This window comes from Manacus vitellinus, unplaced genomic scaffold, assembly GCF_001715985.3.
Source record: "Manacus vitellinus isolate BGI_N305 unplaced genomic scaffold, ASM171598v3 scaffold_10_pilon, whole genome shotgun sequence".
Classification (NCBI taxonomy): Eukaryota; Metazoa; Chordata; class Aves; order Passeriformes; family Pipridae; genus Manacus; species Manacus vitellinus.
In genome coordinates this window covers 7,596,352-7,619,658 of record NW_021938838.1, presented here as the reverse complement: position 1 = coordinate 7,619,658, position 23,307 = coordinate 7,596,352, and the positions used below count along the sequence as shown (strand labels likewise).

General features: G+C 40.6%; 1 protein-coding gene across 3 annotated transcripts in view; it reads right to left on the bottom strand.

Annotated features, from left to right (window-relative positions):
- BANP (BTG3 associated nuclear protein) overlaps nt 1-23,307 on the bottom strand; it is a 124,466-nt gene that overhangs the window by 46,674 nt on the left and 54,485 nt on the right. For 2 of the 3 annotated variants that reach the window (XM_018084086.2, XM_018084078.2), the window contains exons 8-11: nt 18,150-18,317; nt 11,046-11,176; nt 8,601-8,672; nt 6,545-6,589 (exon numbers count right to left, since the gene is read on the bottom strand). In XM_018084086.2, coding sequence (XP_017939575.1) covers nt 6,545-6,589; nt 8,601-8,672; nt 11,046-11,176; nt 18,150-18,317 — 416 coding nt within the window. The remainder of the gene's footprint in view (nt 1-6,544; nt 6,590-8,600; nt 8,673-11,045; nt 11,177-18,149; nt 18,318-23,307) is intronic. The other variant, XM_008927576.3, reaches the window with a different exon arrangement.

Genomic DNA, 23,307 nt, shown 5'->3' with positions numbered 1-23,307 from the left:
AAACACAGCCATATATTCTGTGCTCACAGCCAAGGAGCTGCTGGAATTCACTGTTTGCTCCCAAAGCAAATCTTCACCCGCGTCACTGCAGGGCTGAAAGGGGCACATTTGATCCTGTTATTATTGGGAAGCTGTTCCTTTATTGTCACACTTTGCCAAAAGCAGAAGTGACAAAAAAATACCATAAATATGAGATTTTGCTGCTGGAGACTTTGCTTACCTTTGCCTTCAGCAGAGATTGCTTTTTTCAGCATATAAAGACAAAAAAACCCCAAACCACTGTGTTGATGGATGGGAGTTAATAATAATTAGTAGATAAGGAAAAACTTCTTAAACAAGTTGAACTGAAAGGCACCTGCAAACTTTCTCATGTCACCTCTTAGATGCTACACTGAGATCTTGGATGGGACAAAGCATTATCACAGTAAAATTGAAGGCATCAAAATTACAGCTGCTCTAAGGACTTCACATAAAAACAGAGCAAATTCCAGCAAATAACAATCACATCGTGACTGATGGGGAATTCAATATAAAACTGAGCATTTTCCAAGGAGATCTTTGTTCTTTTACTGAACAGTAAAGCAAAAATGGCTTTATAAACCTCAGAGCCGAAAAGCCTCAGTGAACTTTAGTGGACACAGAACAAAGGGCAGCCTTGCCCATAATTTCCTATATTCACATTTTAAACTGCAGATTAACAACAATTAATGACCTTTGATGACTAAAACATATAAATATCTCCACAGCAAACCTTAAGCACACTAAACCAACTTCATATCTGCCTTATCACCAGAGTAGCAACTCCTTTCTTCCACTCCTGATAATCCTGTTCCCTTCTCTGCTTCCTTCCTTTCCCACAAACCCATTTAAATTCTGCCCTTAATCTACATATCAAACACACAAACACACATATGTGTGTTATATACACGTTTATATACATATAAACTAAATATTTTATTACACCTTTTTAGTTAGCAAAAATTAACACAAATTTCCCTTATAATATTAATATTAATTTTTCCAGAGATATTTTGTATTTTACTGATCCCCGAGTAGCAGGTTTTTCCCCTAAACTTTTTTTAACCCATACATATCTGTAAGTTTTAGGGCACTTCACTGCTTTAAAATGAAATTTCTCCATTTTCTTTTGCTAAAATACCACCTTCTTTAGCAAACTAAGTTTTCAGACTAAGAGTGTTGTGGTTTTGACGAACTACTTTGAGGAACAAAGTGGAGACACCTCTTGTATGAGACACCGAATTAAAGAGGATGTGCACAAAAATCTTCAAACAAAACCAAAAAATCCTGTCATTAAAATGCTCCTACTTAAATATTTAACCACTCTTACTTTATCATAAATAGTGTTGCCATAAAAACTCTGTGTTTCCACAAAGACACTGTGATTTTACCTGAAATTTCCACAAAACAAATGTTGTTTCCAAACAATTCTTTTAATTTTTGCTCCTAAAAACAGGCTCAGACCTGCGAGACTTCAGTAGAATTTAGTACAATTATTGAGGAAGTCTCAGTCAGAAATAATCATTTATTTTTTTCCAAATCCAATCAAGGAGTTTTCAGGTTCCAGCTGAATGATATTGCAGTTTTAATTTGATTATTGTTCTTCTGACAGCCATTTTTCTGTTTGTGTTATTCCGATAATAAAAAAAAAATTGGAATTAATAGAACTCAAAGCCTTTCCAATCCTTCCTCTCTCTCCCAACCCCACAAGCACAAAGACTCTCACTCAGACCATCCCTGTCCCTGCAAAAAATACTTTCCAGGGGTGACTTCGGAGCAGTTCATTTCTCCCCCTTCAATTTCCTCCTCATTCCTTCCAGTTTCAGCAAATAGCTCAGAATCATCTTAATTCTACTGCCCTCTACTGCTGATAAATCAGGGATAGGGAAAAAACTTCCTACATTCTGTTAATTATTGCCTGAGTAACTTGAATAAAGAATTTTAGCATATTTAAATCTAGAACTTTTTAATTAAATGCATTATATGAAAATTAAAAATTGCAGAAGATGATTCTTTTCTCTGTCTTGGATAATATATTATAATTGAAGTGGTTAATATTGATAAAACTACAAGATCTATTCCAAAGGCAATTAAAAAGCATATTCAGAAAATATATGTTTCTTTCCCAAAAAAATGACATCTGGAAAATGCACAAACAAAACAGAGCAGCAGCCAAGTTATTATGGAAATGTCAACAACATTTTTGTTTGTATAAGTGAAAATTATAACTGAGTTACAGATTCAATTTGACCTTAAAAAACGTGGTGCCCTCACCACAAAATTGTGAATGTCTCAATAATAATCAGGGATGTAAACAGAGAGACAAAACCCAGATGTCAGTGTTGGTTTTGACTGTCCCACAGGTTTGTGGAGAATTTGGAAGGGGCTGCCAAGGCAGGTTTGGAGTCCCCATCCCTGGAGGTGTCCAAGGAAGGCCTGGATGTGGCACTCAGTGCTCTGGGCTGGGTGACAAGGCGGGGATCGGGCACAGGTTGGACTTGATGGTCATGGAGCTCTTTTCCACCCTCAGTGATTCTGGGATCTGTGATTTCCTCGACAAGCCAACCTATTTTCATTTCAATTTGATCCAGTCACAAATAAGATTCATTGGATTTTACGTGGGATTACCAGGATTGGGGGTTTTTCCCTCTGAACATTTGGAACCATTTCTTCCCCTTCTCCAGCCCTGCCAGATTTCTTGCCCTTCCCAAGACTCCAGCAGAGCCCAGGCCCAGGACAGATGTTTCAGACAGAGGTGATGAGGTTGTTTCTCCTCCTGAGCTCCAGCACAGGCTCTGTGGGGGTTAACCCAGACCTGCCCCAGACCCAGCTCCAACCCCTCCCAGGGCAGCACAGACAAACCCTGGCTGATCCATCCATCTCTCTATCCCAGCCTTCCAGGCCCAACCTCCCACCCTCAACTCTGCTCTATTTTCTCCATCACAAGCAGCTTTCCAAGGATATCTTTCACAGTCATGGATCTGCTCTCCTACAATCATTCCACACATGAGGATGCTTCCCCTTCACAGTCTGAACCCTCCCAGCCCTTGGAGCTGCTGTAAAGCTCAGAGCATCAAGCTCAGAGGAGAAGGTCAGGAGAAGATAAAACAATCCCTGCTCCATTCAAATTCCTCAGAAAACAGCAGGAAAACCCGTAGGAACCAGATCCCCTCCCTCTCTCTGTACCTGTAACTCAGCAGTTACTCAGGGGTCTCACTGCACCTCTTTGATCACAAACTTCCCTGGGACAGACTTTTGTCCACGATTATATAAAATGCCAATTCTGCCCATTTATTTCCTATACAGACAGATCCCACAAAAGCAGTTTACACAGACTGGTTTTTTCCTACATGCTCCTTTGTCCTGAGTTCTCCTGCTTTTTCTACCTCACCTACAGATCCTGTTCCAAGTAAACTAAATGCTGCAATTCCTGTTCATTTTTCAGTCACTCAGCAGGACAAACTGTCAGCTCTCCGGAAAATGAACAATCCTATTTGAGATTTTAAAGTACATTAACTTTTCAATTTAAGAACTAAGGCTATTAGTTGAAGACCATTTGCCTGGTGTCATTTTAATTAATGCCTAAATTGGAGAAACACTGGTCGGGAGGATGAACAAAATGTCTGAAATGCAGGAGCAAGGAATGGCCTTGGAATTGTCCTGTTCTACCTCTTTATATCCCTATCTTTGAACACTGTGGCAACACCTCACCTTGTGCAGGACACACACGAACATCTCCTGGGATGTTCCAAGGAAGAAAAGGATGGAGTTAGGGAGAAAGGAAGGCAGGTAATCAGAGCAGACAAATTAGAAAACTTCTGGTAATTCATAAGGATCAAATGCAAAGTCCAAAAAATTCCCACTACTCCGAGGTTTCGAGTGTTCGTTAATATAAAGTCTAATTATTTTTGCAGTTTGGTATTTTTATTAAACGTGCACTGAAATATGAAACTCCCAGCTAATAGAACACATGTGGAGGTAGACAGAGCTCTTTTTGGAATGATTTCATTATTCCATGGACAGTGATGCCAGAAAAATAAAATCTAAGTTCACTGCAACTACCAGGACAGACAAAGGGGGGGGGAAGTTAAAATCAAAGGGCAGAATTGTGCAGAGAAGCCAGGATTTAGTACCTGAACATCTGTGACACCTTGGGGATTTTCCTGATAAAATTTCATGGTACATTTATGCCATTTTATGCCTTAGTTCACATGGAGTTTATAAATCTATGCTTTGCAGCCCCAGCTTCTTGTAAATCTTTCACTTGTGGTTGAGAGTGAAAAGCTCCATCAGCAGCAGGACCAAACCTCGCCTGGGCAGAGGGAACACTTAGACCTGCTCAGTGCACAGAATACATGGAAAACAGCAGCCTGAGATGAATTTTCAAGGGGAATATTTAGTATCCAAGCTAAGATTTAGTGCCACTGATAAGTATATATTAATCAGCTTAAAACACTCAGTAAGTGCCAGGATATTCCTTGTTATCAATATCCCCCAGAGTCCCTTGGTGGTGCATTAGAGTTCAAAACATGCAAGGATAAGCCAATTTCCTGAAAAATAATGGACAGGTTGGAAAACTACAGGAGTTTTTCTTTGATCCCAGGTCCTGAACAGCTACTGGACTGTCCTGACTCAAGTTACCCTGCCCCAGATCCCTGACAGGTTTTTGTGCTCTTATCCTGCTCCCAGTGCCAAGGAAAATGGCTTCCTTTCAACTCCCCTTCTTCAACCACAAGCAGAGTTTAGTTTAACTCCTTATCCTTTGCAGTTTTAGGAGCTCAGATAAACAAAGATCAGCTGATGAGCAGAAGCCACAGAGCTCGTGTAGCACAGGGATCATGTGAGTGCTGCTCACCCACTTCAGGGCCCAAACTGCTGATGAAGCTTTCAATAATTAATGCAGGAGGGAGCTAAAAATCCCCTAAATATTTGCTTGCTCCTATTTTATGGTCCACTGAAAAATAACCATTTTCCAGCAAATCCTTTTGGAGGAGTTTGAGGATTCCTGGGAATTTGCAGAGCCACCAGCTGAAGTGTGACAATACCTGGCTGGTGACGCTCAAAACACAAAACGCAGCTGAGTTCAGGAAATAAAAACAAAAAACCAGCACTTCACTATTTGTTTCTTCAAGGAAAGTTTAAAAGCAGAGCTCAGAGCACAGTTAGTTAAAAAAAACACAAAAATTGGATGTTAAAGTGATTTTCTACATACACATGCACAGCCAACAACCACTTAGGCAGAACCAAGATTATCCCAAATATATATACTGTGTGATAGTGCAGATATAGATAACATGATGTTGATTTAAACAAAAAAAGGGCAATTAATCATGGTTTTCTTTCCTATCTGGTGTGCTCTCACATATTCTAACAATACACATATATCCATATATATGCACAGGCACACAAATTTACACATGAATAGATATTTCAAAGAGAAAAATAAAGATATTAGGTTTTAATTAAAAGTAAATTCAACTTAATCTACATGCCTCACTCAGAGAGACATAAAACCACCCAATATTTGTCTTGTAAGAAGGTGCAATTTGGGCAGCAATATTTCACCAAAAAAGAAAAAAGAACAATAAGCACTAAACCAAAAGTTCTGACACACAGGAAAAATCACCTTCCCCAGTCCCACTTCTGCAGAAGTACTGCTGATAAAAACCTCAGTAAAGAAGGCTTAAAAGTGGTTAATTTTGCTGTTTTTAAACCCACACACAAATCCTGTATGTGGTCAAAAGTTCAGAGTGTTGGGAGCTTCCCTGAGTTCCAAACCTTCCTGATGTCAGACTGTTCAATGCAGGGCAGGACTCGAGTTCTCCCCAGATGTCTCACAACTTATTCATATTCACCAGGACCAAAAAAACCCATAGCAAGTGGCCTGGCTTGAAAGTTTCTCACAGGAAGGTTTTTATGCTGTGGGTATTTTAAGAGAGCTCAACGTTCAGGAAAGTGTGTCTGAGATCAAATGGGAGCAATTGTGCTGCCACCTGACATGGAAATTCTGCTAATTTAGCCCTTCAGTGACTCAGCACTCCAAGTAAAAGCTGCTTTTTCTTCTCTCATGTGTGCATAAGCACCTAATAAAGCCATTTTATCAGCAAGAACAAAAGCAGATGGGAAAGATCTGTTTCTCCCAAGCCTCTCCATGTAATGAAAAAAAGAACTGCTTAAAAATCAGCAATAAATGTGGGGTTCTGAGTCCACATCTGGCCATGGGGACAGTGGAGAACAGAGACAAGAACACACTGTACACACTAAAATCAATCCAGTTCCTAAATGCAGGGGGGGAGAGGCCAAAGACAAGGAGGGATAAAACAGAGGGATGAAATATGTTGCAGGAATGATGAAATAATACAAAGACTTTTTGTATTTAAAATATTTCATGTGCATGTCATCATTTTGCGAGTTGTTTATTTCAACAGATTTTCCTCCTTAAAACAGCCACTTACAATCTGGGATAATTCCAACAGCAAAATTAAAGACCAAAGGAAATGCTGCTTAAATTCAGTTCTGTTCCTACCTGTCCATCCTGACCCACGTGAACTTGGTGTATCTGCAGGTTTCCCTGGAAAAAAAGAGCACTGACAATAAATAAAAATTGGGAATTTAAAAAGAGTTGCTTTATGCTGAAAAAAGTCTGTTTCTCATCTTATTATTAAACAGCTTCAATATTAAGCAAACCTATTAATTTAGGAAGTCCTGAGGGTTGTTTTGGCAATCCAGCTCCAATCCCATAGTCAGCTCTGCATCCACAGGGGATAAACAGATCAAAAGCAGGGAAGTGTCTCTGCACCAGCATATTTTGCTTTTTGGAAGCTACTACATAATGCATTTTTATGTTAAGTTTCTCAGTATTGTTTCTGAGGTAAAATTTTTGGGTTTCCTTATTTATATAAAACTGCAAATTTAAGTCAACCCCTTACTAAACTAGAATTAGAATTTAACAGTTTTATATGTGTGGGGTGTTATTTAGTAATTGTTTTTTGTTTTATCAAAATTCACTACCGAAGACTAACAATTCTATTACAGGAATTACATCTATCACAAAAAAATTCTCAATAATGGGAAGGATTTTAAAGGAAACTGTAGCTCCAAAGTCTAATAAGGAAATCTTTACAAAATGAAGTTTTTATTCATATGCTCAGAGATGCCTTTCCAAAAGCACAATTGGATTAAGGAAAACCAGCTTCCCAAACAGTGAAATACCAGATTTCTTGGAGAAAAAAAAAACATCCCAATTCTTTGATTTGCATGTTTTGGGCAGTGTCTCTTCCTGGCAGCTCCTGCTCTCATTTGAAGCTGTACATTGGAATAAATTAAAGCCCAGATGTTTTCAAATGCAGCCCTTGAAAGTCTCAGAGACACAAACAGCCAATGGACACAGGGGGTGCCTGAACCTCAGGATCAATCACAACAGGATCTGCTGAATCAGAATTTTTTTAGTGGTTTTTTTATCCAAAACTCCTTCAGTTTTATTGTAGCACACTTTGCATTCCTTCAGACCCAGAGTATTTTAATCCCTTTTTATTTCTCTCAAGACAAGCTCTTCAAAGGAGAAGCCTTTAACTCTAATATTTATAGAATATTTATGATAATATTTATTCTTCAAGAGCTGCCTGTGTTAACAATATTCCTTCACAAAGTGGTTTTATGAGATGTGATTTGGGTACTTTGGAAGTGGATTAAAATAACCCACATTCAGATATTCTTAACAGTGAGGAAAAACCTCTACAGGGAAATGGTACAGATTAAAACTGTTGTTTAACCTTATTTTTCTATTCCTTCTTTATTCAAACAAAGAACACAGAAATCTAACAGCAGTTTTAGCAATTAGGAGTATCTATACATTCTCAAATAACCAACAATTGCAGTCCCACACAGGTAAATCCACCTGGCTTTGAGAGCTGGTTTGCCTGAGTCAAAATTGGGGGGTTCAGGACTGAATTTATCCATTTCCATTCTACTGAACTATTTTTATGGAAAAAAATTAAAGAGTGCAAACACTGCAGTGCTAAATTAGTTAATCAGTAATGAAGGTAAGTTGGTTCTGCAAAATCTCTTTACTAGATGGTAGCTGGAATTTTTTCCACCTCCTATTCAACAGTTCCCACATGCAAAGGCACTGAGTATTCTGGACACATTTAGTTCATAAACCTAAACAAAATAATTTCATTTTAATGGCAGTGCAAGCAGCTAAACTGATTTCCTCTAGTATTCTGTATTAAATTTCCAAAGACCATCAGCTTTATAGAGCAATCATTAGTGTAACACACACAGAGCTGGTCAAGGAGGATAAAACCCCCCAAATCCCAAAACAAACAAAAACCCACCCCCCCCCAAAAAAAACCCAAAAAAACAAAACAAAAAACAAAAACAAAAACAAAACAAAACAAAACAAAAACACAAAAAAAAACCACAAAAAAAAAAAACAGAGAGAAATAGCAGGTTGCATTTAACACCCTAAAGTACATTTCATTCTGGTTCCACCACATCCTCTCACTTTACTCAGATTTCAGAGGTGCAGTTTTGGAATCAGGGCCCCAAATGTGCTGCAGGACACCCAAACTTTTGCTCACCTCACTGTCCTGTGTGATCTGGACCTGCTCCCCCTGGGGCACTTGGGCTATGTGGAGATGGCCCTGTGGGATCCACAACAAAAGAAAACACCAAGGAGCATCAGAGGAAAATCAGGACTAGAGGAAGCAGCTACTACCTTGCATCAGCACAGCTCAAGGTATAGAAGCAAAGTGTTTATTCAGTGAAAACCATTAAAAATAGTTGTAAAAAATAAAGTGCAACTGTATTTTCCCCTCCTTTTATGTCAAACATAAGCAGAGTGACTTTGAGCAAAGAATGGTTCATTTTCACTGAAGGGGGAAGAAAACAGGCATAATAATAAATAACATTTATGCAGTGAATTTCTCTATGGCAAAGGATCTGTGCTTTTGACTGACACACAAAGCTTGGGGCTGACTTGGTGATTGAAACATTAATCCAATTTAAAGACCTTGCAAACTCAGTTCTTTAAACAGATACAGCAAGACTAAATATCCCTAAGAGTGAGGCATTCAAAGGCATCTAATTATCCATGGATTTGTGCACAGTCACACAGTTCTGCTGGATCCCAGACCATGCCAAGGACTCTCAAACTGCTGGGATTTTGGAAGAATTCATTAATTTGAACACAGTTACTGCCCTAATAGTGTTAACCATGTTAATACTTTACATTGCTGACCATAGTCCCCACTCCAGACTGGTACCAAGCCTGTCCTCTGATCCAAACAGGGATAGGAGTGGATGGAATTCCTCGTGCATCCTGACTAGCCCAGCCAAGTCTTTGCTCCTGTGATTTACCTGAGATTGGATTCTAAATAACCTCCTTGAGGGTTTCTAAGGCTTTGTGTTCATTTTAATATGCCTGCATGAGATTAAAGATAATCATTTGGAATTCTGTCAAAGGCTCTTCTGATTTTATAACACAAGAACAATTGCATGTGATTTTCAAAGACACACAGATCCCTCTATTTCAAACAGTTTCATTTCCTTTGGAAGGAAACCATCTATTTATAGGGAGAAAAAACACTCTGAAAGTCTCACTCTGACAATAGGGGCTGTATATAAAATTAGAGCACTGCCCAGTTTGTGTGCAGATTAAAATCACTTTCCCCTCCTTAACATGGAGCTCTCAGGGCTCCCAGGAAAAAGCCTGGAGCATTTGGGAGATCCATTTGGAGTGGGTTTAAGTATAAGGAATCCTTTCTGGTTGGAGGGACGGGGAGAAGGAGATTTTATTCACCTTTTTATGACCAAAAAAACCCTGCTCACTCATCTTTTGCAGACACAGAATCGGCCCTCAAGGACAGTCCTTCTCTAATACTGATTTTTTAATATATATTATAAATAACTACTACATTGCTAATGACTCTTAGCCTGATCTATATGTGTTATTCCACAGAACTGAAAAAACAATGCCATTTTCTCCTGTTTCAACCTCTATATGTCTAAATTATGACATTGAAAATGGTTGCGGGTCACAGAGGATTTTTCCTGGATTCTACAAGCAATTTAAAGGATCATTAACGAGTCTGGAGTTTTTAATGAGGCAAATTTGCATCACTTACACCTATAAATGTAACCACTTTGTCTATTATATTCATGTATTTCATATAATTTTCCCTTCTACCTTGTCTTTCAAGACTTGAAAAATGGTTTACAGTCATCAATTATATCTCATAGAAAGATCCATCGAGGAGTCAAGAAGATTTAAAATCCATAGGGAAACCAAGAGACAAGGAAATTCCCATGGTAATACTGGAAAGTATGGCAAAAGTGAAGTGGAAGTGGAACTTTTGCACCCAGTTCCTACAGAAAGAGCATTATTTCACTGAGGACACTTTTTAAAAATAATTTTAAATGAATTTTAATTGAGGTTTGAATTTCAAACAATCCTTGTATCAAACCATGGGACAGAGGGACTAAAGTGAAGGTGGGTTTTTTCAGAGGACACTGAAACCATGTACAGAAATAATCACAGCCTGAAATGTGTCTCAGGCTTAAAAAATGTCAATATTTATAACTTTTACTTATATACATGTAGCTGAACGAATACACATGTAAAGGTTCAGCCAACAGATGTTCAAAACCAGCTGAGACTGCAGTTTTAAAGAAAAATAAATAAATAAATGCATTTCTGTTGAGTAATTCACAGCTAAAACCAACTCTGGTGTGTAAACTCGACACTTTGTAGGGCTGCTGGTGTCATGGCAAGTGCAGGAAAACAGGTAAATTCTATAAAATAATGAAGGAGCATTTCTTTGCAATAACTGTGTGAGCAAATCCTGCAGGAAGAGTTTTGTCAAATAATTCTTTTTCCCCCATAAGCCTCCAATGTTTATTTACTGAAAATCCTAAGTGAGGACAAGTTACTATTTAAAAATAAAACACTAAATTGCAACTGAAGCAAAGTTTGCAAGAAATTAGAGGGTTTAAATGGAAGGATTTAGAAAAAGTTGAGGACATACTACTTGGACTTGTCCATCCTCTCCTATCTGGTGGATCTGGACCTGCTGGGCGTTGGCCAGGGCGTAGTGAAGGGCCTGGGGCTGGTTCTGCTGGATCTCGTTGGAAGCTGACACTGAACTCTGGGATCCCTCTGGAAAAAAGAGACAAAATTTCACCTTTATTACACATGTACATCCCATCCCAGTGGCCACACAACTATCCACAACTAAAACCCATGGAAAACAAATTTAACCATCATTTATATTCATATTCTTCTGCATGTTCACTGCATAATGTGCATGTGCTACAAATTCCACGGGAATTCCAAAGGCTGGTTTGTCTCTGTGAAAGCTCTAATTGTGTTAATGATGTGAAATACAGAATTCCAACCACAGCACTTCTGCAGGAACTGAGGAAAACACAAAAATCCATGTTTTTGCTGCCTGTTGGACACACACCTTTAATACCTCACGTTTGATGAGCAGGTAACTACAGAATGTTTAGAATTCCTTAAATATGGTCTTGTTCTTACTGTGCAATTCCAGTATTTCCTGCACTGTTGTATAATGGAAGTTTGCTGAACAGAATTCTGGATGGGATTAACAAATTCCAGTTGGCCAAAAAGTCCTGGACTGAGTATAAAACCTGTCCCATCAACCAAATAAAAATGGGATCTGTTCCCATTCAGATGCTCCATTGCCAGTGTCATGGGCACTGAAAGGAACAGTTATTCATGAAATCCCAGAATGGCTTGGGTTGGAAGGGACCTTAGGACTCATCTCATTCCATGGACAGGGACACCTTCCACTAGACCAGGTTGCTCCAACCCCCCTCCAACCTGGCCTTGGACACTTCCAGGGATGGGACAGCTTCTCTGGGCAACCTGTGCCAGTGCCTCTCCACCCTCACAGGGAAGAATTCCTTCCCAATATCCCATTTAATCCTGCTCTCCAGCAGTGGGAAGCCACTCCTGCCCCTCCAGGCCCTTGTCCAAAGCCCCTCTCCAGCTCTTTTGGAGCCCCTTTAGGCACTGGAAGGGGCTCTAAGATCTCCCTGGATCCTCCTCTCCTCCAGGTTGGACAAAGATCTTTACTAAGCCTCCGTCTTTCCCCTTTTCTCCCATTTTCATTACTTCTCATTTTCTGTATTTTTTATTTTACAAAGGGCTAAGAAAGGCCACTGTGATTCAGCTGCTTCTCCAGGGCTCCCAAGAATCCATTCCCTCCTGATTGTGTCTTTCCATTGTGCTTCCCAGTCTCTCACTGTGTAATTGAATTGAATTGAACTCGACTTCTACCAAACCACAGTGTCCAAACACCTAATCCTTCATTTATAATGAGCATTTATTTTCTGATTAGGAAAGTTATGCAGTCAAAGAGTATCAAAGAAAAATGAGCTGCAGCAGATAAATATATACATTATACGCACCTACTGAAATACATTTTTAACTGTAAATCCAAAAGTCCTTATTTGTAAGTCATTTTTTGCTTCATAAACCAGAAATTATGGTGTTTTTCAGAGGTGGGAAGAGGAGCCACAGCCTGAATAGAATCCCACTGTACATCTCACGTGGTCACCTATAAATAGATTCTACTTTGGCTTCACTGCAACAACCTCAGTTGGGTTTTTTCTTTATTTTGTTGGATTTTTTGGTGTTTTTTAGTTCTTAGGAAGAAAGAAGAGAGAGGACTCACCAGTGTCTAAAAACAAAACATCCTTTCTGAGTATTGTTTTTCCCCTCTACATCTCTGAGCAGACAAAAGGAATATTTATCCCTTTTTAAACATTCCCCATTAAAAACAAACACAAACATGAGGAGCACACACAGCTTGAAGAGAGGATGTGTCAGCACTCACGGATCACAGTCCTGTAAAGCATCGAGCCTCACATCTACAGTTTTGATCTCTTAGAGCATCCCTGGCACAGAGAAGCCACAGTTGAGCTCCTGCTCTGAAATCTTCCATTCATTCCAAAGGGGTAAGTTCAACATGAACCAAACGGCTTTTGTAGTGCTACCTTATCCATGGCATTCCCAAAAACCCCTCTGCTAGATGGAATAGCTTTGGAGACACCCACAGGATGGAAGATGCTGCACTGACCACTCCAATACAGAGAAAAAAACAACTGCAGAATATTCCTTTCTCTCAAGTTGAAATTGGACCCCAGTCTGGTGGAAGGTGTCCCTGCCCATGGCAGGAGGGGGAATGAGATGAGATTTAAGGACTCTTCCAACCCAAACCACTCTGGCATTCCATGATTCTTTCATGTTTTCCATTTCTTTGCTGCTTGTGCTTATGAGTCAAAGAAAATTGAGGCTGAGTGTGTCTTCTCAACCCAATGGTCAAGAATTGGCCAAATGATCCCACTGAAGTGGTTTCTTCTGTCACATTCTCAGTGCCAACCCTCCTCAGACACTGCTGAGCAAGGCTGGATTTCCCAAAGGTAATTTTTAACTATTTCAAGGATACGTGTTTAATTCTCAGCTAAAATCAGTTTTAAGACAAAGGCAAAACTTTTGGCCTTTTTAATTCATTCCTATTCTACTTCATATTTATCAGTTGAGCATCTGGGTTTTCATTTTCACAGAATCACAGGTTGGAAAAGACCTTTAAGATCACCAAGTCCCACCATCAGCACCATGTTCACCACCATCTATGTCCCCAGGTGCCACATCCACATGTTTTTTGAACAATTCCAAAGATGGGGACTCCACCACTGCCCTGGGTAGACTATTCCAATGCTGGACAAACCTCTCCTTTCCATGAAGAAATTTTTCCTGATATCCAACCTAAACCTTCCTTGAAGCAACTTGAGGCTGTTTCCTGTCGTCCTGTCACTTGTTCCCTGGGAGAAGGGACTGGCACCATTTTGGAAGTGGGGGGGACAGATTCTATGGCAGAGGGAATTCCTGCTCAGTGTCCTCATGGTTTGTACCTATAAAGTATTTTCCTAGTGCAGAGGCCTCCCAGCCTCACACTTCAAACCACGATTTCTCTCCTTGCTTTCTGGTTGTGCAGTCCCAGCAAGGAAAGGTTAATGGATAAATCAGAAATCCTCAAACCCAAAAAGCAGGACAAACCCCATCCTAGAACAATGGAAATAAACCTGTGCACTATAAACCATTATCTCCCTCTGATTCAGCCAGGGCTAAAACCTCCAATATTGTAAAAAACCTTTGAAGATTTGGCTGCACATCCATTTTGCTGTGTGACACCTCAGCACAGGCTGAGCACTTCAGCCTAAATCTCCATATAAATCCCAAAGTCAGAGAACTAATTAAAAATTCCAACATGGAAAACTGTGATAACAGCTTGAACAATCTTAAGAGAAATTAAAAGAAAGGAAGAAGGCACTTTTCAATTAATCCTCCTCCCAAACCCCTCGTTTCCTGCGGCCCTCCCTCCACACACTGCCGAGGTCTTAAAAGGAAGATCCAGTTAAATTCTCGAGGCAGCCACTCTGGTTGGAGAAAACACGAGGAAAACATCCATTAGGTACTGAAATGTTGGCTCCAAGAGCAGAGCAACCATTGCAATCAACACCTCAATTCCAACCAAAGGCAATAGCAGAACCAGCTAAAATAAGGAAAACCAAGTTCTCCATAAATATAAGTCTGCTTGATGCAACACATAAATCCTGTGGCTACTGTGACAATTAAATGTGAACAACCTCAATCAATATCTTTGGGGGTGAAGGATAAAGAAGGAATATCCATTTGTATTTTCCTTCCTCAGACACGCTCGTTTGCAAATCTGTTTCTCTTGAACACAGTCGTTGGATTTCAACACCAAACCCTCCTAAGGCTCCATAAGGACTCTGGGCTCAGCCTCCTGCTTTTCTGTGTCATTTGTACAGTTAATTTTTCCATATGATACCAGAGCAGAGAGGAAATCTGTTGCCATTTTGACCATGACTCAAATCAAAGCCACGTGCTGCTCCAATTGTTAATCACAACAAGCAGAAAAAGCCTCAAAGTTTTGACACTGCCAATGAGTACATGAGAGTGAAGCTGAAGAACAATCCTCTTCTGATGTAACAATTCAGAATTATTTATTATGTGTGCAATAATTCATTTTAAAAAATCAAAAAAAAATCACAAAATAGACGAGGCTGAAGTGACCTCTGCAGATCCTCTAAACCAATGTCCTTCCTCAAACCATGGGCAGTCAAAACCAGTTTCTTTGGGCTGAATCCAGGTGGATTTTGACTGTCTCAAAGAGGTGGTGGCAATCAAAATTCCTCAGAGCCAGAGAAAACAAAGTCAGGTCAGAGGTAGATGAGCTTCAGGTTGCTCTATTCATATATTTTTTTTTAAATAAGGCAAATTAATTGCTGCTAAAAACCAGCTCTGAAAATCCAAGTCTCCCAATTCCTAGGGGAGGATGTCCAGCACAGCAGTGACCACGTGGATTTGAGAGTATTTCAGAAGTGTCCAAGGCCAGGCTGGACAGGGATTGGAGCCACCTGGGCCAGTGGAAAGTGACCCTGCCTATGGCAGGGGGTTGGAATGGGAAGTGCTTTAAGGTCCCTTCCAAACCAAACCATTCTGGGATTCTTTGAATAGAATATGCAAAAAAACTACAATTCTATATCCCCACATCCTTCCCAGTGAAACTTGACACAGGTTTTCTTCTGCAACAACCACAGCAGGGTGGAGACCTGCCCAGGAGCACCTGGAAGCTGGACTTTAAAGCTGTACCAGTGGAAAAGGCAGTTTCTCAAGTAGCTGAATTCCAGAGTGTTCAAGACTCACCTTAAATTGCCCCCTGAAACAAATGCTCCCATAAAAACTGTCTGGGTTCATATAGAACACTTTCCAAAGCCATATTTGACAGCTCTGTTGTCATAACTGTGAAATACAGACCTCCTTTACTTCAGAGCTGTGAAATATTACTGCGAGCTGGCAGCAGGAATTCTGCTCCCTCCACTGTACAGGGGGGATAATCAGGAACAGATGCCTGGGAATTCTGAGGCTGTAATTCCATTGAGGGGTTTCAGGGATGTCAAACCACAGTTCCTGAGCAGTTCCTGGAGTTACCTGAACACATAGGTGGAATTACAGCCCTGTCATGCCACCTTTCAAAACATGTGTGAATCTACATTGTCTCTTCCTTTTCTTTTCCCAATATCCTCACTGAGCCTCTCAACCTGCTCTCCTGTTCCTCCTCTTTCTCCAGGTGAAACACCACTCCTGCTTGGGTTGGGGTTGCAAATTCACTTTTCAAAGGACCATTTGATTTTGCAAAGTGCTCTGTTTTTATAAAGTGGGTCTGTTTTTTCCACAGTGGGTGAATTCACCTCCCACCTTTCCAGCTTCCCAGAAAATGATGCCAAAGACGTTCTGAGGGAGAGCAATATTTTCAAGAAAATTATCAAAAGCCTCTGACTCCATGGGAACATTTTCATACACTGTTACCAAAGGCAGCTGTTCCTGTTATTGCCTGGACTCTGTTTTTGGCTGCACATCTGGACAGCCCTGCCAAGGACATGCCAAGATGCCTCAGCTGACCTTCAGCATCATCAGGCCCAAAGACATCCCTACAAGGACACACAGCCACCTCTTTGCTCTTTAGGGGACTTGGGAGATGAGATCCCTGCACAGGGAGAGATGCAGGTGCCATAAAAACAATCCTGGGGATTGCTGGACCACAGGCACACCACCAAAAATGCCAAGGTGGCTCTTGCAGAACCACCTCATCTCCCACCTTCTCAGACAGCACATGCTGAAATCCCACAATCCTGGAATGGTTTGTGTTGGAAAGGACCTTGAAGCTCATCCTGTTCCAACCCTCTGCCATGGGCAGGGACACCTTCCTCTAGACCAGGTTGTTCAGGAGTTAATTCAGGTGGTCTTGTACCCATGGAACATCTTACTCACAAATTAATTTAGTGAAATTAAGGGGGAAAATGAGTTTTCAGCTTAACCACAATAAAAGAACCCACCAAAATTTATCTTATGGTCTTCTGAAGGCAGGAACTCTCTGAGCCTAGCCTGTGTTTTCCATCTCTACACTGGTGTCTCCAAATCTCCAAAGCAGGAGATTAAATAATAGTTTTTAATAATAAATCTCAACACCACTCAAAGGGTGCAGTCTAATGAGCACAGGTCCCTAATATCCACTTATTCTAAAATACTGATTGCTAAGAGACTGAAAATAAAGATCCCATCAACATATAAGGCTTATGGTTATCATTAGGTTGATTAGTTGTTTTAATTTGAGGATTTTGGATGTGATTCTCTGTTCCAGCACATAAAATTTTCCATTGAAAGCAGATTTTGGCTTTCTTTGCATGAGATACAGTGGTTAGTGTTAACATGCAACCAAAAATTTTATGCAGGCAAATAAACTTCCTTCCTTTTCCTTGGGCTCCCTTCCAAACCCCTGGTTTTAATATCTAATGTACAAATGTCCCATAACACTGCTTTATATTAAAAGCAGGAGCCAGAAACGTCCTCTGAGAACACTTCTTGGGTCAGGGTTTTTCAGTTGTTATTATTATTCCTGCCTCCATACCTACATGGAAATATAGAATCACCTACAACATATTTAATTCCTTCAGAGGAAAATCCTTCAAGAACAACCCTTAGCACGTCCCACTGACTGGTGTGAAAGATCCAGTCACTGACTCCTCTGAGGAACAACAATTGCAGCAACATCTTCATTTTCTACTCAAAGAACTGAGCGTGGTGAAAATAAAACATATGAGAGCACAAAGCTGCATGAGCTGAAATTTTTAGTTAACACATGTGCAGGAACTGAAAGAGAGTAGGGTTAGATGAGTTATTAGGAAAAAAACTGTTTATTGTGAGGGTGGTGAGGCCCTGGCACAGGTTGCCCAGATCAGCTGTGGCCACCCCATCCCTGGAAGTGTCCAAGGTCAGGTTGGATGGGGCTTGGAGCAACCAGTAGAAAGTGTCCCTGCCCATGGCAAGATGATCTTTAAGGTCCTTCCAACCCAAAGCATTCCATGATTTTTTGACTGTATGTTCTCAGCATCTCAGTGAGGCTAAACACTTGCATTAACACTGAGGTATAATGAAAAACAAATGGAATTTATTATCACTGCAAGTTTTCCTTTCAGTTGGGGTTTGATTGGCTTTGGGGGGAGTGTTGGTTTGTTACCTGAACCACTGTAAGAGGATGATGAAGGTGTTCTTCTGGAAAAGCTTTTCACAGCCAGGCTCTGCCCCCTCTGCTTCCTCCTCCACGCTGTCCTGCACTTGGAGTCGATGCTCTGTTTGATGCGGTACCAGTCGGACTCTGTGATGCCAAACTTGTAAAACAGGTGGCCTGGAATTACAAAGAAAAGAGTCAAAAGTCAGCATAAACCTGTATTTCCAGAGAATTCCAAGATGACACACCCAGTCCCACACACAAGGTGAACGAAGGATCATTTTAGAACTGCCCGCATTGCCTAAAGGAATACAGTGACCTCAGCAAAGACCCCCAAAGCTGTACAGTGGTGTGATTCCAGCAAACTTTATTCCCAAAGTTCAGTAATCATACATGCACAGTTCTGTCTGTCCATTGAATTTTATAATCTGCCCTTCCATCCACGGGAGCTGCACTGTTACATCCTCACTGTGCAACACCGACAGAGGATCCAGCACTCTGAAGCCAAAACTGGATACAGCTTTATTTCTCACTGATAGTGCCCCACAATAAGTCTGATAAGCAGGAGACCATATAAAACTCCTATTAAACCAAACAAAAATAATAAAATCTTTTAAAGCTCAGCTCAAAATTGATCAGACTCCAATAAAAACAACACAAAATGAGACCTTTCTGCAAACGTTACTCCTGGAATTAAGTCATTTCAAGAGCCACATGATGCACTTTGTAGCCTTTGGTGTTAAGTTGCCAAAGTGTTCCATAAACACAGCGCTGACTCAGGAGCTGAGCTGAGTGTTGGGAAGCAAAGCTCACCCAGACTGAGCCCTGCTGCCAACTCAAACCAGCTTTATCACCATGTGCAGCCCCTGAACCCAAAGGGAAAGCCCAGATACACCAGGAACAGAGAGGGTAAAATGATTACAAAAAGGACTTGATTCAACATCTGCACAAATGGCTTTAAAAGTGGGAAAGAAACATGTTGAGCAGTGTCAGCTGCTTCGAGGTCCTCCTGTATTACCACAGACTGTGACCATTTCTGTGTGAGCTTCAGAGGGGTATTTTCTTAAAAGCATCAATACTACAACAAATTCATAATGCTCATGGCTGCAGAAAAAAAAAAAAAAAAACAAAACAATTGAAAAATCCAGTCACTGTCTGCCCATATAAGAAGGAAGGAGAGAATGGGGGGGATTTTTTGCACGGGCAGATAGTGCCAGGACAAGGGACAATGGTTTTAAACTGCCTGAGGGCAGGGTTAGATGGGATATAGGGAACAAATTCCTTACTCAGAGGGTGGGGAGGCCCTGGTACAGGTTGCCCAGAGAAGCTGTGGCTGCCCCATCCCTGGAGGTGTCCAAGGCCAGGCTGGACAGGGCTTGGAGTAACCTGAGATAGTGGCAGGTGTCCCTGCCCATAGAATGAGATGAGCTTTAAGGTCCCTTCCAACTCAAACCATTTTAGGTTTCTATAATTCTATGAGGTTCAAAACTCCTGAATTCAAGCAGATCTATTTTTAACAGTCTCTAAAACTGTGCTTCTAAACTTCTCAGATTCAGATGTGCAATCCCACAGTTAAACAAGCCAAAGCTGTAACAGGAGCTTTTGCTCAACATAACAATGCTTGAAGTGTCTCTAAAATTCTTATTTTCTTTTTGGTATCAGTTCCTTTCATACCTTGCACAGTAAAATAATCTTTTCCACTTACTGAGCTTTCAATCTTCCTCTCAAATGGGATCCTAATCCTGTGAAGTACTTGCTTAAGCTGTTGTATATAGAATATATAGAACAGGACATGCTCTGTGACTGCAAGACAAATGATTTGAAGCCTGGAGCCACAAAATTCCAGGTTTGCACAAGCTGAAAGCTTCATAGTTTCCTCTGTATTACAAATGAAACCAGAGTCCTCAGAATGTGAAAGCTGCAGTTACTGAGCTTAACACAGCCAAGTGGAGAACTGTACCTATTATGGCATCATTTCTGAAATATGTTGAATTTTTGATGCTCTGAGGGTTTTTTGTAGATCTGTTTAAGAAGCCATTTGAATAAAGGAGAGAATATACAGGGGGGAAAAGACTGGCCCCAAAAGTGCCTCAAAGACCCCATGGTTTCTCATTTTGAAGTGACAGCAAGAACTTTACAACTCTTGTTGTGTCTCCAAAAAGGGGGTGGGAGTAGGAAAGGAGGAAAATGGGCTGAAATTACCATCTGCTGCTGTGCAACAGTTCCCTTTCCATAGGTGTCAGCAAAAGGAAAGCACATTCCATATTGTAAATCCTGAGCCCACGTTTCTCAGCCTGATCTATTACTAATGTGCATTACACAGAGAAATGGGCTCAGAAATGTTTGCAGGGATGTCCAATAAAAATAGTTGTGCTTTAACTCTTCACCCACCCTCAGCTGTCAGGATGTACAAAAGCACTTGTGAGTCCCACATAAAACACGATCATGTGCTCTGTGGTTAGTTTGGGGAAAAAAAAGTCCATATTTCATCCATAAGTACATTTTAATGACTTTCACGTTGTGCTGTCCTGGTTAGAGAAGTGACTGATCAAGTGTAGTCAGAGGAAACTCAGGGAAAAGCTGTCTAGTTTGGAATTTTAACTACTACAGTGTAATCCCTGGGATATTCCAGGATGTCACTTAATTCAAGGAGAAATCAAAAGCAATATCAATTATTTGGGACAAGAGATCATCAGGTGCAGTGAGATGTTCATACTCAGGTCTCCCAGCATGAGGAAGATGATGAGCCAGAGCTGTGACATAAAACATCCCAGAAATTGCTGCCAGGGAAGGCAGGAAAAGACCTCCTTCACATGGAAAGGATAGATATTAGGAAGAAATCCTTTCCTGGGAGAGTGGGGAGGCCCTGGCACAGGTTGCCCAGAGAAGCTGTGGCTGCCCCATCCCTGGAAGTGCCCAAGGCCAGGCTGGACGGGGCTTGGAGCAACCTGGTCTAGTGAAAGGTGTCCCTGCCCAAGGCAGGGGGTGGAATGAGATGAGCTTTAAGGTTCCTTCCCACCCAAACCATTCCATGATTCTACTCACTGATCGCAAACACTATAATTTAATCAATGTGATAAGGAATGGCCATAAAGGGTTTACCATTCCCTTCATGGAAAGAACATGGCTCCAGAGAAAAGCCCAGAAAACAGGTAACAAGCTAAACAGGGCAGATTCAGAGAAGATTTTAGACTACAGAGATCTAAACCATCAGGCAGATTTTCCAAGCCAGGCATCCCTATTTCTTTCCCTTAATTCCTCAAATTCCCACTTGCTGTTACAGCAATCAAAGGTGTAAAACTGGTCCAGACAACCAGTGTTGTTTGCACTGATTTTTACCCCAATTGCAGACTCAGCCACAGCATGTGCACATACAAATTAGGCATGAAAAATCAGCCCTTAAGTCCAAAGATAGTTGATAAAAAGGTTCAATAGATTTCAGCAGTAAAATCTGTGAAGTTGGGATCACAATCTAAAATGTTATTCAGGTCTTGAGCAACCACACTTCCTCACAGTCCTCCGGTGACTGAAGGAAAATATAATGTTAATGACAGTGGAGTAGTTTTGAAGCAGATAAAAAGTTCACCATGACATTAGAAATGTGATTTACCTGCAGTGGAGAAGGACATCCTGAAAACATGTGCAAACAATCCCGGAAAAGCAAAGCGTGCTGCCTCTGCTCCCTATCCATTTACGATCCCAGGCCGGGGAGCTTTCAGCTGCCTCATTCCCTGCATGTCAAACACCCAAACACTAAAGCAGGATATTGGAAATGAGATGTTTAACTTAGGGAAGCCCGGAGCAGAAAAGGCAGGAATACCTAAGTGGGAAGGGATTTGACTTTTTCGGACCATTTCCTACCCAAAAGCAGCACAAACGCTGGGATTTTAAACAGCAAAGTGTCTGAGCCACAAAACACACATAAAAAATACATTCAGCAACATAATTCAGCACTTTGACAAAGAGATGCCCATTAAAGAAGGGGGAAGTGCAGGATTTAGGTGATTTAAGGCTGGCTGACTGTGTTTTTAGGGATCTTTTCATGCAGGGCAATGGATCGTTGCTGGTAACACTCAAAACAAAGGATGTCCTTGTTTTTAAAGACTAAAGGGCCAAAGTTCGCTTTTTTTGGGAATCTCACTTCCTAAACAAAGCTTTCTATGAAAACACACCAGAGACTTTCAAATAGTTCAGTTATTTAATAAATTCCGAGAGTTTGAGAGATTTCCATAAACCAGGCTGATCCTGGGAGTTTGGGAGACTAAAAGGTCTGCACAGGGAATTCATGGAGACACGAAAAAGGAGAAATCAGAAGCCAACATTCCAATCTCATCCAGCAAAAGCTCAGGAAGAAGACAAACATGCATCAGGAAAATTTAAAAAGTCAGCTTTAAAAACCAGCAGGTGCATCAGGCTGAGCTTTTCCTTCCACATCCCGGATTAGAAACACAGGGAGAGCTTTGGGGAAGCTCCTATAAAATTAAAAATACTGACAATATTTAAAATAAATCTTTCTCTGGTTCCAAAGAAAAAAACTGGCTTGGAAATTCAAAGGAAAAAAAGCTTGGAAATGCAAAGGAAAAAAGCTTGGAAATGCAAAGGAAAAACCTTGTGAATGCAAAGGAAAAAAAGCCTGGAAATGCAAAGGAAAAATCTAAGAAATGCAAAGGCAAAGGAGCCTGGAAATGCAGTGAAGATGATCTGGTACAAACACAGGGATCATCAGCACCGATGTCGGACACGATGACACATTCTCAAACTTTTGGGGCATCTAATGTACAAAATAAGGAGAGAAAGGCTTGGGTTTTTCTAAAAACCAGGACTAATTCTAAAATAAGAAAATCCCAGGAAAACAATGTTCCTGAAAAAGTAATCCTCTCCTTCTTAAAGGTCAGGAGTCAGGCAGCAGACGAAACAACGCACAGAAAACATGAAACTGTAAAGAAATCTAATTAAGAACAAACTGAGGAGGAAGAAAAGACATTTGTAAGATCAAAACCAGACATGAAATATTCCATCCTGATACTGCATTCAAAATCAGCTCCTAAAAAACAAACTCCGTGTCAGGAGTTTGCATTTGGATATTGGATATTGTTCTCCACGATCTCCACATTTCCTTAGAAAATTAAAAGCTAAATCATTATTTTCATGAACCTGGTAGAGTTCC